Below are 14,323 nucleotides of genomic sequence, written 5' to 3'. Positions count from 1 at the left end.
GGAGGAGCAGCTCCTCCAATTGTGACGTGGCCAAACATCAAGAGTGGAACTGAGGGGAAACAGAGGGTTTGTGACACCAGGAGCCAAATGGAAGGTTCTGGTGGCCCAAAGTGTCCTCAAGGTCCAGAATTGGATGAGCAAATGCAGCTCACTAGAGTGAGGGGTCTCCAGGGATGCAGGACGTCCTTCGGTGCTCAGCCCCCTTTTCCACCCCTGGAGGTGACCTCAGACACCAAACATTTCCCTTGACGGGAGAGAGATCATTTTTTAATAAAGTCGTGGTTTAATTTGAGATCCTCGAGATGCTCAGGACACATCACACGGAGCTTTTATGCAAAATAGGTATTAACATCCATCATTAATGGCTGATCACAACGTGATCATTAGCATCAGCGCTAATCGCTGCCAGCGGGTGACTGCGAGCTGAGCACAGAGTTTTTCCAGAATTAGCATCCGTGGGTGGCTCTTCCATTACTCCAGGGCATCTTGGAATCTGAAAAGAATTGAATAGGAATTTTGCAGATCAAGTCATGCAGAGCATAAACAGGATGCAAAAACTTCCAGAGCCATTTTGCATTTTGCTTTTATTTAAATGCGCCAAAGAGGAATTGGAAAAATGCAATCTCCGATTTGACCCAAAACCAATTCCGAATTTCTACTATGAATTTGCAGTGAAAATGTTTGATATTGGCAAGGCCTTGAGACTGAGAGATCTCAAGAAGAGTTTGGACAATGACCTTAGGCACAGGGTGGGGTTTTGGGGCTGTACAGGGCCAGAGGTTGATCTGGATGGTCCCTGTGGGTCCCTTCCAGCCGGGGATATTCCATGATTCTATTCCCAGATGTTTTCCCATGCACGGATGGGATGAGGCAGCAAGGGATGGTACGTTGAGAACTTTCTGGGTTTGCCCTTCTGGTGACCCCAGAGAAGGACTTTGGGCTCCACCATTTCTGCATTCAGACACAAAGCATGGGACCAAGGAATTGCACTTCCTGGAATTCTATTTTAAAAATCATATCAAGGAGCAACTGACGTCCAGAAGCTTCTGCACGCCTCTGGAATCCACTGCACCTCAATCTTAATTAGGATTTTTATGTCAATTAATCATCTCCACGCAGCAGCCTTACCATATGCAAAGCGGGCAGAAACAATGCCTCCAAGCGTCCCACAAGAATTAACTCGACATTAAAAAATTGTAAAAAATTCACACAACAAATTGATAATAACCCAAAATTGAGGGGTTGGTCAAAAGCCACGAGGCAAAGACTAAACACATGAAGGCCCATTGGGTGAATAAGTACAGGCTTAGTGCGTAAATCACGGATTGCTGGGGGGTACCTCATGTCCGGCAGGACAACTCCGACCTCAATAAAAAGGTCTCCAGGTGCCTCTGCTCCTCACACAGCTTCAGCTCTCAGCAAGAACAAGAACAAGAACGGTGAGTGCTTCCTACCAAAGATCCTCGGTTCTCTTGGTTCTTTGGCTTTGGGCAAGAGGTGGATTGAGGCTGGGTTGTTGTGTCTGATCTCTGCAGGGCGTTGGGATGGATGGACCTTCAGAGGTGTCTTCTGACCCAAAATGTTCTTTGGCTTTGTGGTTCCATGGGTTTGTGGTTCCATGGGTTTTTGTTCCATGGGTTTATGGTTCCATGGCTTTGTGACTCCATGGATTTATGGTTCCATGGGTTTAAGGTTCCATGGGTTTGTGATTCCATGGATTTATGGTTCCATGGGTTTAAGGTTCCATGGGTTTGTGATTCCATGGATTTATGGTTCCATGGGTTTAAGGTTCCATGGCTTTGTGGGTCCATGGGTTTTACAATTCCATGGTTTTAGCATTACAGGGTTTCATGAGCTACAGCTCTCCCTGAAATCCAGAATTTTCTAAGACTGTTGATCTGTTGCCTCTCAGAAAAGATGGACAGAGCACAATGGAAAATGAATTGCTCGGGGTGGAAATTCAGGGAGGAGCACAGAACAGGCAGCTCCCAGGAGAATTCAAATATCTCTTGGACAGAGCAAGAGTTGGTTTGATTCCTGTGAGGATCTTGGGTTTCCGACTCATGACAAAGAAATAGGAAAAGGGGTGGGATGAGGGCCTGGGCAGGGTGGAAAGATGGGTTGAAACTCAAAGTCCTTTGTGTTCCAGGTCCTCGCTCCGGCCACCCTTCACTCCTCATCCAACACCATGTGCTCCACTGGATGCTGTTCCACCGGATGCTGCTCTGTCGTGAAGAGCAAGACCGTGTGCTGCACCCCCTGCAAGACTGTGTGCTGCAGCCCATGCAAGACCGTGTGCTGCAGCCCATGCAAGACTGTGTGCTGCAGTCCCTGCAAGACTGTGTGCTGCAGCCCATGCAAGACCGTGTGCTGCAGTCCCTGCAAGACTGTGTGCTGCAGTCCCTGCAAGACCGTGTGCTGCTCCCCGTGCCAGAAGCCCTGCTGTGACCCGTGCCAGTCCTGCTGTGACCCGTGCCAGTCTTGCTGTGACCCGTGCCAGAAGCCTTGCTGTGACCCGTGCCAGTCCTGCTGTGACCCGTGCCAGTCTTGCTGTGACCCGTGCCAGAAGCCTTGCTGTGACCCGTGCCAGTCTTGCTGTGACCCGTGCCAGTCTTGCTGTGACCCTTGCCAGAAGTCCTGCTGTGATCCGTGCCAGTCTTGCTGTGACCCGTGCCAGAAGCCCTGCTGTGACCCGTGCCAGTCTTGCTGTGATCCATGCCAGAAGCCCTGCTGTGAGCCATGCAAGACTGTCTGCTGTGACCCGTGCCAGTCCTGCTGTGATCCATGCCAGAAGCCTTGCTGTGATCCATGTCAGTCCTGCTGTGACCCGTGCCAGAAGCCTTGCTGTGACCCGTGCCAGTCTTGCTGTGACCCATGCCAGAAGCCCTGCTGTGACCCGTGCCAGTCCTGCTGTGATCCATGCCAGAAGCCCTGCTGTGAGCCATGCAAGACTGTCTGCTGTGATCCGTGCCAGTCCTGCTGTGACCCATGCCAGAAGCCTTGCTGTGACCCATGCCAGTCCTGCTGTGACCCGTGCCAATCTTGCTGTGACCCATGCCAGAAGCCCTGCTGTGACCCGTGCCAGTCTTGCTGTGATCCATGCCAGAAGCCTTGCTGTGACCCATGCCAGTCTTGCTGTGACCCTTGCCAGAAGCCTTGCTGTGACCCGTGCCAGTCCTGCTGTGATCCATGCCAGAAGCCCTGCTGTGACCCATGCCAGTCCTGCTGTGACCCATGCCAGTCCTGTTGTGACCCTTGCCAGAAGCCTTGCTGTGACCCGTGCCAGTCCTGCTGTGACCCATGCCAGTCCTGCTGTGACCCGTGCCAGTCTGTGTGCTGCACCAAGGTGTGCCACAAGTCCGTGTGCTGTGTCCCACGGCCCTGCTGCTCTCCTTGCTGCGTGGTGAAGAAGCCCGTGGTGGTTTGCTGCACCCCCATGAGGAAGTGCTGCACCCCCTGCATCCCCATCCAGCAGTGCTGTGCCAGCCTCAGGAAGACCTGCTAAACTGCCCCAGATGGCTCTGAAAATGGGCACAGGGAGGTGAAAAGCTCCTCATTTGCCCCTGGTTCTCATGGTGATGGAGACCATTCATAGCAATTTTCTTCTTCTTTCCAAGCTTAAGCTGCTTCTTCTTTCTGTCCTTCAGTTATCGACTGTCTTTAATTATCGACTGTCTTTAATTATTGACTGTCTTGAGTAGGCCTGAATTTACCACCCATTGTATAAGGCATTAGATATTAGTGGGATGTTAGTTCTCCTCTTGGTGTTTGGGAAACCTTTGGTGTCACTGTGACTGCTTCTCATTTCCTCTCTTGACTTGTAGACAATAAAACTTGGCATTCAGCAAAACACAACATTTGGTCTTTTGGTTGTTCTTACATGGCTTTGCCCTTAATTTGTCACCTTGCCCATGATTTGTCACTTTACCCAGAATTTTCCACCTTGCCCAGGACTTGACACCTTGCCCAAAATTTTCCACTTTGCCCAGAATTCTCCATCTTGCCCAGAATTTGCCACCTTCCCCAGAATATTTGCCCAGAATTTTCCATCTTGCCCAGGTTTTTTCACTTTGCCCAAGATTTTGTCCTCATTCCGGCACCATCTGTGCCTTTGGCCAAGGTCCACACACATTTGGGACACAAAGAGCTGTCCAGGTTCTTGGCACACATTGAGTCGTGTCTGAAGCAAGCAGAGCATTCCTGATCCTCTGGAATGGGTGCCCAGAGGAGCTGTGGGTGCCCCTGGATCCCTGGAATTGTCCAAGGCCGGGTTGGAGGGTTTGGAGCAGCCTGGGACAGTGGGAGGTGTCTCATGGCAAGGGGAGGAACGTGGTGAGCTTTAAAGTTCTTTCCATCCCAAACCATTCCTTGATTCCTTCTTGCCCGTACTGACCATCCACCTCAGCTCAGATTTTACGACAGAACAGAAAGCTGAAGTAATTAAAACTCAAAGGGTGGGGACTGAGCGAGGAGCCGTAACTGCACCGACAGAAAACACAGCACTCCATAAATCAGAGACTCCTCCAACATCCTGGAAAGGATCCACCAGGATCATGGAGCCCAACTCCTGCCCCTCCAAAAACACCCCAAAATCCCACCCTGTCCCTGAGAGCGTTATCCAAACATTCCTGAAGCTCTGGCACCCTTGGGGCAAAGCCCATTCCTTGGGGAGCCTGGTGAGTGCCCCATCACCCTCTGGGAGAAGAACTTTCCAGAAATATCCAACCTAGACCTTCCCTGACACAGCTCCAGCCGTTCCCTCAGGTCCTGCCCCCGATCCCAGAGCAGAGATGGGAGCTGCCCCTCGGGAGGAAGTTGTGGACAGCTCTGAGATGCACAGGAGCTCGCCCCTGACCTCGGAAGGGACATTCCAACAGGAATACCAGGAGGAATTCACTACTCACTGGACATCAGGCAGCATCTTCTTCCCATTACCATCTTCCAAATAGAAAAGCTTAGAAACCTCCAGAAATCGTTGAATTTTTACAGGAGCAGAGCATTTCAGCTGTGCATTCTGAGCCAGGAATGAAACCCGGGTTTGGCATCCAAGCTAAAAGCCTCATTCCTAAAATAGCAAACCCATGAGTCAACGATACCTTCCCTCCCTGGCTGGGACTTTCTTTGCTATTAAAATGCAGGACTCAGCTGGGAATTGCAGGTCTGGAGAAAATGCCCGGAGCTCTGGCTTGATTTGCTTCCTCCAACCTTCACAAGCAACATCTGCATTCAAATCATCTTCTCTACGTGTTTGACTCTCTGAAAACATTCTTTGGTCTTCAGGAGGGTTTTTATGTATTGTAAATCATGCAGGAGGATATCCCAGATCAGAACATTCAATAAAGAACTTTCTCTTTAAGGAATCATATGAATATTCATAATATTTATTCCATCTTTGAATCACAGAATCATGGGATGGGTTTGGTTGGAAGGGATGTCAAAAACCACCTCGTTCCAACACCCCTGCCATGGACAGGGACACCTGCAGTTAGACCAGAGCTCCATCCAACAATGGTCTTACCCCACACTGGAAAAGCTGCAGGAACAGATTCCCAAAAATCTCCCAAAAATCTCAAACTCACAGAGCCACCATAGAAGTTTCCAAAAACATCACAGGATGGGGGGTGACCTATAGAAGGAACTTTGTGAGGATGTTATTTCTGATCCAAACACAGGTTAAACAGTGTTGAACAGTAGGGAAAATGCTCTAAATGCTGACAGTGGTGGGGTGGCTCAGCCTGGAGAAGAGACAGGTTTAGATGGGATATTGGGAAGAAATCCTTCCCTGTGAGGGTGGCAATGCCCTGGCACAGGATATTCCATGGGTGTCCCATTCCTGGATGTGTCCAAGGCCAGGCTGGACAGGGCTTGAAGCAACCTGGGATAGTGGAAGTTGTCCCTGCCCATCCAGGACTGGATGATTTTGGGGTTTCTTCCAACCCAAATGATTCTATATTTCTATGACTACAATACCAGAATCATCTTGGCCAAGAGGACAGCAATAAACCCCGATAAAAATGCTATGAATGCTTGATTCAAGGGAGATGTTTGAGGGTTTACACAAGGAGGACGTTGCTTCCTGCAGGCAACTCTTGGTTGTAATTGAGCAACCAAAACAATGTCCTCCCCTGGGGACAATTCCAGAGGGGACACCCGACGTCACAAGAGGTCGTGCTCACATCCTGGAAAGGCAGATCCTGTCCCAGTCACCAGGGATCACCTGCCACCACGTCAGCCTCACAGTCAGAGCCTCCTGGATGTGATGGCAGCCTCTTTTTGCCATGAATTGGTGCTGCCTCAGCATCCTGGAATTCCCATCTTCTACTGGAGGCCCCTCTCATCACATGGAGGCACCATCAACATCTTCCAATGTGGAGCTGTCCCTGCTCTGCATGTGGCCACAATTCTTCATGTGAACACTCAAACGTGATTGCCACAAGTCTCCTCGGTCCCAGAAACCTTTGGAATAATCTCAGAAAACGGGATGTGTGGAACCAACACAGGGAAAAACCCTCACGTATGCACTGTTCTTGGAAAGCATCTTCGTTTAGACTCAACCCATCCATTCCATGGATGAAAACGAAAAAAATCTTAATAATAAAACAAAAAATTGCAAAACAGGGATTGTGAGGACCTAGCACCCTGAAGGGAGGCCCAAGAGCATGACTGAGAAAGGGGAAATTTCAGCCTAAACTTTGACCACAGAGGCAGGAATAAAAAGGATTCCCATTGACCCAAAAAAAGGATTCCCACTGACCATTTCCACCGGCCCCCAGAGATCCTGGCCAAGGGCAGAGGGGACACATGAGCAATGACAGCTCCAAGTTCCAGGCATGGTTGTCCCACTGCTTCAGCCCCTGGCTCCCCCTAGGCACATTGTTAAGCGTCCCTGTGTCCCAAGGTCATTCCTTGGGAAGGGATGGGAACACCTCAGAACTCTGTCCCTCCCTCCGGCGCCATTAACGCAAATCCATTAGAAAATTTGCATCTGTTGTTTCCTCTGGAGGAGTAATTATGGGGCACAATTGAGGTGGTGAGCAAACAGAAAGAGGCAGAGATTAAACACCGGAGGAGGAAGACACGTGAGGGGGTACCCCGGTGATCCACGGGGTCGGAATTGCCAGGGGATGCCTCATTTCCAGGGGAGGAGGCTTTGGAGCGTATAAAAGGCTCCCCCCAGCCCAGGGGTCTTCATTCGATCATCTCCACTTCTCCTCTCCTCTCTCCACTGCTCAGCAGGGTAAGTTGGACTTTGCTACTTGTCTTTACTTTGGGACTCTCTGTTTCTCTGGGTTTCTCCAGAGTTTTCTGGGCTGTCTGGTTTGGGACTGGATGCTGCAGAAGATTTTGGGATCACAGATTGGTTTAGGGGAGCAGAGATTGGTTTTGGGCTGCCTTTTGGGTTGGTTTTGGATTCTCTCTGGCAGAACCAGTGCTGGACAAAATGCCAGAAGCACATGGGTCTGTCCTGGGATTCAGGACACCAGGCACCTCCCAGTTTGGGATGGATTTGGGGATAAGAAAGCTTTAAGCTGCCTCAACCTCTGAGAGATTCAAGCAGAGACAAACTCTCTCTTTCCCTTCCAGCTTCGCCTCCACTCCCATCACCAAGATGCCCAACGGATGCTGCGGTGGCGGAAGTAGCTACTCCGTGTGCTGCTACAGCAGCCCCAAGTGCTGCAAGAGGCCCATGTGCTGCAGCCCCATGCAGTGCTGCAGCCCCTGCTGCACCCCCTGCTGCTCCCCCTGCTGCATGCCCATGCAGTCCTGCTGCATGTCCATGCCCTGCTGCTACACCATCACCAGCAACAACAACAGCGGCTGCTGCGGAGGCGGCAGCGGCGGCGGCTGCTGCGGTGGCAACTAAACCCATGCGGTTCGTTCCCTCTTGGATACGGATTTGGATATGGATAACACCCCAAACGCTCCTCCTCCTGTGCTTAGAAGCTGTAGAACTCCTCTTCTTCTCCTGTCTTCCTTCACCTCATTCTTGTGATGTGCCCTGAAGCCGCCGCCCGGCGAGTTCCTCCCGCCAGCGCTGGCGCTGATCTTCGTTCTCCTCTCGGTGTGTGGGATGTTTCACTCTTTTCATCACTGTTTCATTTCAATCTTTCTGGAAAAAAAAGCCAATAAAATCTGTAGTTTGTGACCCTGCAACCTCCTGGTGTTGAGCTGTTTGTTCGCTGGTGGATCCAGGGGGTTTGGCCGCACCTTTTCCCGGTGTTTTTTCACAGTGTTGGGATTCTCCTGTCTCCAAGGTATTCACTCAAATGAAATCAGGGTATTCCTGATGGCAAATTATTCAAACTGGAGTTTCTGGCACCTCTGGGAATGATATTTGCCCTCTCTGTATAAAATAGCAGAGAAATAGGAAGAGAATGGGAGAAAAAATGGTTGTGTGGAGACCTCACAGCACTTTACAGGATATGGAGCAGCTCCAGGGAAGCTGGAGAGGGACTTTTCATCAGGAACTGCAGTGACAGGACAAGGAGGAGTGGGGTCCAAAATTGAGGTTGGATATCGGGAAGAAATTGTTCTCTGTGAGGGTGGTGAGGAGCTGGCACAGGTTTTCCAGGCAATTTCTGGTTGCGCCATCCCTGGAAGTGCCCAAGACGAGGTTGGACAGGGCTTGGAGCCACCTTGGATTGTGGAAGGTGTCCCTGCCCATGGCAAGGGGTGGAATAAATGGATTTTTAAGGTCCCTTCTGACCCAAAACGGTCTCTGGTTCTATGAAAATCATTCATAAACTCACAAAAACCAGGAATGTTTTCAGGAAGAATCTGACACAAACACATCCCAGACAACCAAAATCTGCCTCAGGACCCACAGCCAGTCTCTGCAGACAGTCTGACACTCAGGACATAGAGGTTCTGCCTCTGCCAAACTGAGTTACCAGACACTTGTTTGTAAAACAAATGCTGAGGAACCTCTGCTGCCTTCAAAAAGGTCAGTTGGGGCTCTACCAAAACATGAAAATTCTGCACTGCCATCCTTTGGATGCATTTAATGCCCTTTTCTGACTCTGTTTCCCCACTGCTTCAGTCCCTTGTTTACATTGTGATCCACACCCCAATCCCCAAAAATTATTTGGTAACCTTGAGCTGGACATGACCATCCAGGGTGGGAAATGCCCATCTCCCTTCTCACATCTGCCAATGGAAAACCTCCCTCAGGAGGCACAAGTGGAGTGCATCCCTTTGCTTCTGCCCCATTAATTCCTTGTAAATTAAAAAATGGATCTGTCCAGGTGCGTTTGTCTCTCCCACCAGGAAGGAAATGCCGCGCGTGTTCTCCTGCCCTTCACGCAGAAGTCACAATTACCAATTTGCTTCTCCCCTGTTTCACTCCAGGAATTGCTGTCATGCCTGGGAAGCCTGGAAAGGAGCTGCTGGCATTTCCTGCAGGGATGAAACAGCTCTAAAATCTCAATCTGTTCCCCCTTGCACCGCACGGAGAGCAAAGCAAGGTCCTTGTCACTGTCCTTGGGGCTGGTCCCAGCTCGCCTGGGCTGACCCCTCTCCTGAGCAGCCCCGGGATCCCTGAGGATGTCAGGCAGCAGCAGGGAACTGGCCAGGCAGGATCCTCCATCCTCTCATTAGGCAGCTCTCAGGATAATGTGGTCCTCGACTGAGAGCTGCAATTTCACACCGTGAAAAAAATTCCTCCCAAAATTCCTGCCTGGTGCTCCTGCCAGGCTCCAGCTGCCCAAGGCTCTGCCCTGCCTTGATGTCCCTTCCCTCACAGAAAATAGTTTCACCTCAACAAAGTCTCTTCCTGAGTCCCTGCCTCCCACTCAGCTCCACCAGCCCAGTGAGGAGCAGTTTCTGTGCTGGGCCCTTCTCTTCCACCTCAGTCTTCTCACTTTTGGTTCATTCTGGGCTCCCTCCATTTCCAGCACCCTCAGAGGGTCCTGCACCAAGTCCAAAGCCCTCCATCCCTGCTCAGGGCCAGGATTCCAGGATTCCTGGAATTCAGCTGGATGCTGCAGGAGGGAAATGTTGATTTGGGTTGTTCCAAATCCATTCTTGGAGCCACCATCCCTCATGTTGCCTCTTGCACAGGCAGAGCTGCCCTTTAACCTTTTAATTGAATATTAATAAAATAGTAATAAAAATAAAAAATTAATAAATTAAGTGAGAACTTCCCAAACCTGGAAGTGCCCAAGGATGGGTGGGATGGAGCTCTGAGCAGCCTGGACATGTCCCTGCCCATGTCCCCTGCAGAGGGGTGGAATTGGATGATCTTTAAGATCATTTCCAACCCAAACCATTCCACAACGCATTTTCACAGAGTCACATGCGGGTGACTGAGCCCCAGACATCCCAAACACTCCTGGCTCCCTCCTCACGTGCACATCCAGTGACCAGGAACAAACAAACATCCCCAATTTTCCTGACATTTTCCCCAATTTGCTCCAAACGCCATCCTCACGGAACGACCGGCACGACGCCGGGGCTGGGTTTGGGCTCCAGCACTGATTCAGCACCAGCTGCTGCTGAGTCAGTCCCAGAACATCTCCATCCAGCAGATACGAGGCCGCATTTTTTAGCTCCCTCACAAGGTTGTGATGAGGACAAATTCATCCAAATTCATGGGAGCCCTTTGATTATCTCCAGGCTAAACCATGACGAGGCAGAAGGAGCGTGGTGGATCACCAGTAATGAGGTGAAATGCAAATTCCAGGCGACACCTATGGCTAAAAAATATGGGTTTGGATGGATAAACAGGGAAGCTGGAATGGTCAATGGCTGTCTCACTTCCAGGAGGAAGGATGGCCGGGAGTATAAAAGGGCTCCGAGCCCAGCTCGCTTCATTCGCTCGTCTTCTCCTACCTTCAGCTCTCCTCACTCTTCAGCAGGGTAAGTGAGAACTTCTAACCCTTCCTTTGCCTCCCAAAAGGGAATTTTGGGTATCTGAAATTTGGATATCTGATATTTATAGCAGATCTAAGTATTTTTGAGGGTCTAGGATGGGACTTGGGTCGGGGTTTTATGGACTCTGCATGAGGAGTTTCGGGGATGAGCTGGGAATGTTCCGGGAGGTTCTGGAGCTATCAACAGGGCCATGCAGGGGAAGGGCAAGGAGAACATTCCAGAAGGGTCCAGAGTGGGTTGCTCCTCCTAAGACACCAGAATGAGTCGTTGGGCCCCTGCACCATGGGAAAAACCCAGAACTGCTGCCACCATTTCCAAACAGGACACCCATGGGTTTGCCCTCCTAGAACGCCCAAAACTGAATGAATAACCAGAGCCTTGAATCCACCCCAAATTCCAAACCTGCTGCTCCCCCTCACAGCCTCTCTCTGCTCCTTCCAGCTCCGCCTCCTCTCCCACCACACCCAAGATGCCCAACGGATGCTGCGGCGGCGGAAATAGCTACTCCGTGTGCTGCTACAGCAGCCCCCGCTGCTGCAAGACCCCCATGTGCTGCAGCCCCATGCAGTGCTGCAGCCCCTGCTGCATGCCCGTGCAGTCCTGCTGCATGCCCATGTCCTGCTGCTACACCATCAGCAACAACAACAGCGGCTGCTGCGGCGGCTGCTGCGGCGGCAACTGAGCTCACCTGGTGGATCTCCAGCTTGGACACGGATTTGGACATGGCTTTGGACATGGATCCCAACCCAAACACTCCTCCTGCTGTGTTTGGACACCTAGAACTTCTTTTTGCTGCCTTTAGTCCCCTGGCTGTGCCCTGAAGCTGCTGCCCAGCGAGTTTCTGGCGCTGCTCTTCCTTCCCCTCTTGGTGATGGGACAGTTTCCTTCTCCCTTCTCTTTCTTTAATCCCCAATTAGCCATGAAAGACAATAAAATTTGTAACTTCTGACCCTGCAAACTCCTGGATTATGTTTATTCATTTCTCTTTATCCCTTAAACAGTAGTGTGGGATGTGTTTAGCGTTTGCCTAATTGATTAATGTAATTAATTTTGCATGTTTGGCATTCTGTGACGACAACGCCCCGGTGTACCCGGTGAACTCTTTGGGTTCACCTGGGGGAAAATGGGACTTGCAAGTGAAAAATGTCACCTCAGCAAGGGATGACAGTTTAATTCATTCGTTTAATCAGTTTAATTAATTTTTCTCCTGCTGATTTGAGATCCAGTTTGAGACCAAAGCATCTCTGTGGTCCTAAAGCCAGAGCTGGAGGTCTTCCATTCCTAATGGGAATCTTCCCACATTTAAAAGCTCTTGCTGAGCTTTTAGAGGTTTTAAAATTATTAAATAGACCAGGGTGGTTCAGGTTAGAAGGGACTTTAAATCTCATCCAGTCCCACCCCTGCCATTGACAGGGACACCTCCCACTAGCCCAGGCTGATCAGATTTAGGTCCAGCCTGAAGGATCCAAAAACACTGAGTCATTTCCTCTGGATTCTACTAAAATGTGGGAAACTTTAAGAGACCAGATCAGAAATTCAATATTCACACTCGGGGATTTGTGAAATCCTCAGGAAGGGAAGTGGCTCCAAAATTCCTTTAATGTGAAAAAAAATCCAAACACAGCATCAACTTCGGGCTCTGGCAATGAGTTCTAAACCTAAAATCCTGCTGGGCCCTAACAGATCCCGAGGTCTTTTTCATCTTTCCACACAAATCCCGTGGCCTCCTGCCAGGCAATTCCACTTCTCCTGTAGCTACGGAATAAATGAATAAATTACAGCAGAGCCGTGTCAGGTGCCAGCGCAGCCCTGGAGCCACACCCCCGAATTCTGCGGATGCTTTTCCCAGTGATTCAAACCCAAATTCCACCGGACAGAGCTCCGAGCATCCCTTACTCCACATGGAAATGCCTTTGGAGCCCCGCGGGGCTCCTGGGAGAGGAATTTTCCTGGTCCTTCAAAAACGTCTCGGCCACAGAAATGCAAACTGGAGCAGCTCCACAAAGCAAAAATGCCAGAAAGCTGGACATGGTGCTTGGCAGAGCCTGGAATTGTTTCTGCGTGAGGTCATCGCTCCTCTGGTGACCCCATTCCAGATCCTCCACACATAAAAGGCTTTTCCTTGCCGTAGCCAAGGTGCTCCACGAATTAATTTAATTTAATCAATTTAAATCAGGGAATAAAGCTCCAAACATCCCATCCTCAAGCTGCCACTGTCCCCCTGTGCCCGTTTCCCCCAGAAATCCCGGTTTTCCATCTCACACCCGGTGCTGGGGCCAGCCTGGATTCCCTCCCGTTCCTCTGGAAGGACTCCTGGGCTTTTTTGTGGTTTTCCCACCTCCACCAGAGTCCCCTTCTGGGCACATCACTCAGCATCCCGGCATCCCAGGTATCCGCATCCCATCCCAGGATCCCGTCTGACTAACGCGGGGCAGGAGCCCATCCGAGCACGACCAGGACTAATGAGATAATGGCCACAGCCTCTGCAGAACACTGCCCACACCAGGCCAGGCGTTAATTGGGGCTGATTAACCCGACAGAGAGCTCCAGGAACAAACACACACACACACACACACACGGCAGAGGCCTCAGTGCTCAGCTATTCATTCCCAGGACGTGCCTCATTCCCTGCACAGCTCGGCCCATATAAAAGCTTCCAGCCCCGGCTCTCTGTGCTCAGGACTCCGATTCCCTGCTCAGCCCGTCCGTTTCTGCTCGCAGGGTGAGTTGGATTCTCTCCGATTCCTTGGAAATACTAAAAAAACAAAGAAACAAAAAAGACGCGTAGGTTTTTTGTTTGCGTTTTCCCAGGTTGTTTATGCCCAAGGGCTTGGTCACCCTCAAAGGATTTGTGAGTCATGGGAGAAGCAGCTCCTGGGGGATTTTTGGGGGGGCTCAGCTTGGAGAAAAGGAGGCTCAGGGGGAATTTTGGGCTCTGCACAAGGAGGGGACAGCGGGGAAGTCTGGCTTTGCTCCCAGGGGACAGGGACAGGAGGGGAAAATCTGTGCCAGGGCAGGCTCGGGTTGGACTCGGGAGGAATTTCCTCCTGGAAAGGGGTCAGGGCTTGGCAGGGGCTGCCCAGGGAGATTTGGAGTGCCCGTCCTTGGAGATGCCCGAGGAATTCCTGGATGTGGCACTCAGTGCTCCTGGCTGGGTGATGTTGATCCATCTCAGGCTGGACTGGATGACCCTGGAATTCTTTCCCACCCTCAATAACTCCCCGATTCTGTGATCTCTGCCCCAGGATGCTCCAGCACAAAGGCGGCACCGACCACGACCTGTGCCAGCACAGAACACCTTCCAGCTCCACCGAGCACTGCCACGATCCCCCCAAAACCTGCCCCAACCCCCCCGAGATCTGCCCCAACCCCGGCACCCTCAGCCACGACACCGAGGGCTCCACCCAGAGCTGCCACCCCGGCGATCTGTGCCCACCCCGGCCCTCCTGCT

The 14,323-nt window shown here is 51.1% G+C and overlaps 1 protein-coding gene across 1 annotated transcript; it reads left to right on the top strand.

Moving 5' to 3' along the window:
* Positions 1–1,342: 1,342 nt before the first annotated feature.
* Positions 1,343–3,855, top strand: LOC131095178 (keratin-associated protein 10-4-like). The gene is given in 3 exon segments (XM_058042806.1): positions 1,343–1,372; positions 1,374–1,439; positions 2,150–3,855. Coding segments are annotated over 3 exon segments (1,452 nt in total). The 3' UTR covers positions 3,506–3,855.
* Positions 3,856–14,323: the final 10,468 nt, after the last annotated feature.

This window comes from Melospiza georgiana, chromosome 33 (assembly GCF_028018845.1).
Source record: "Melospiza georgiana isolate bMelGeo1 chromosome 33, bMelGeo1.pri, whole genome shotgun sequence".
NCBI classification, from domain to species: domain Eukaryota; kingdom Metazoa; phylum Chordata; class Aves; order Passeriformes; family Passerellidae; genus Melospiza; species Melospiza georgiana.
This window is presented reverse-complemented; position numbering and strand designations above follow the sequence as displayed.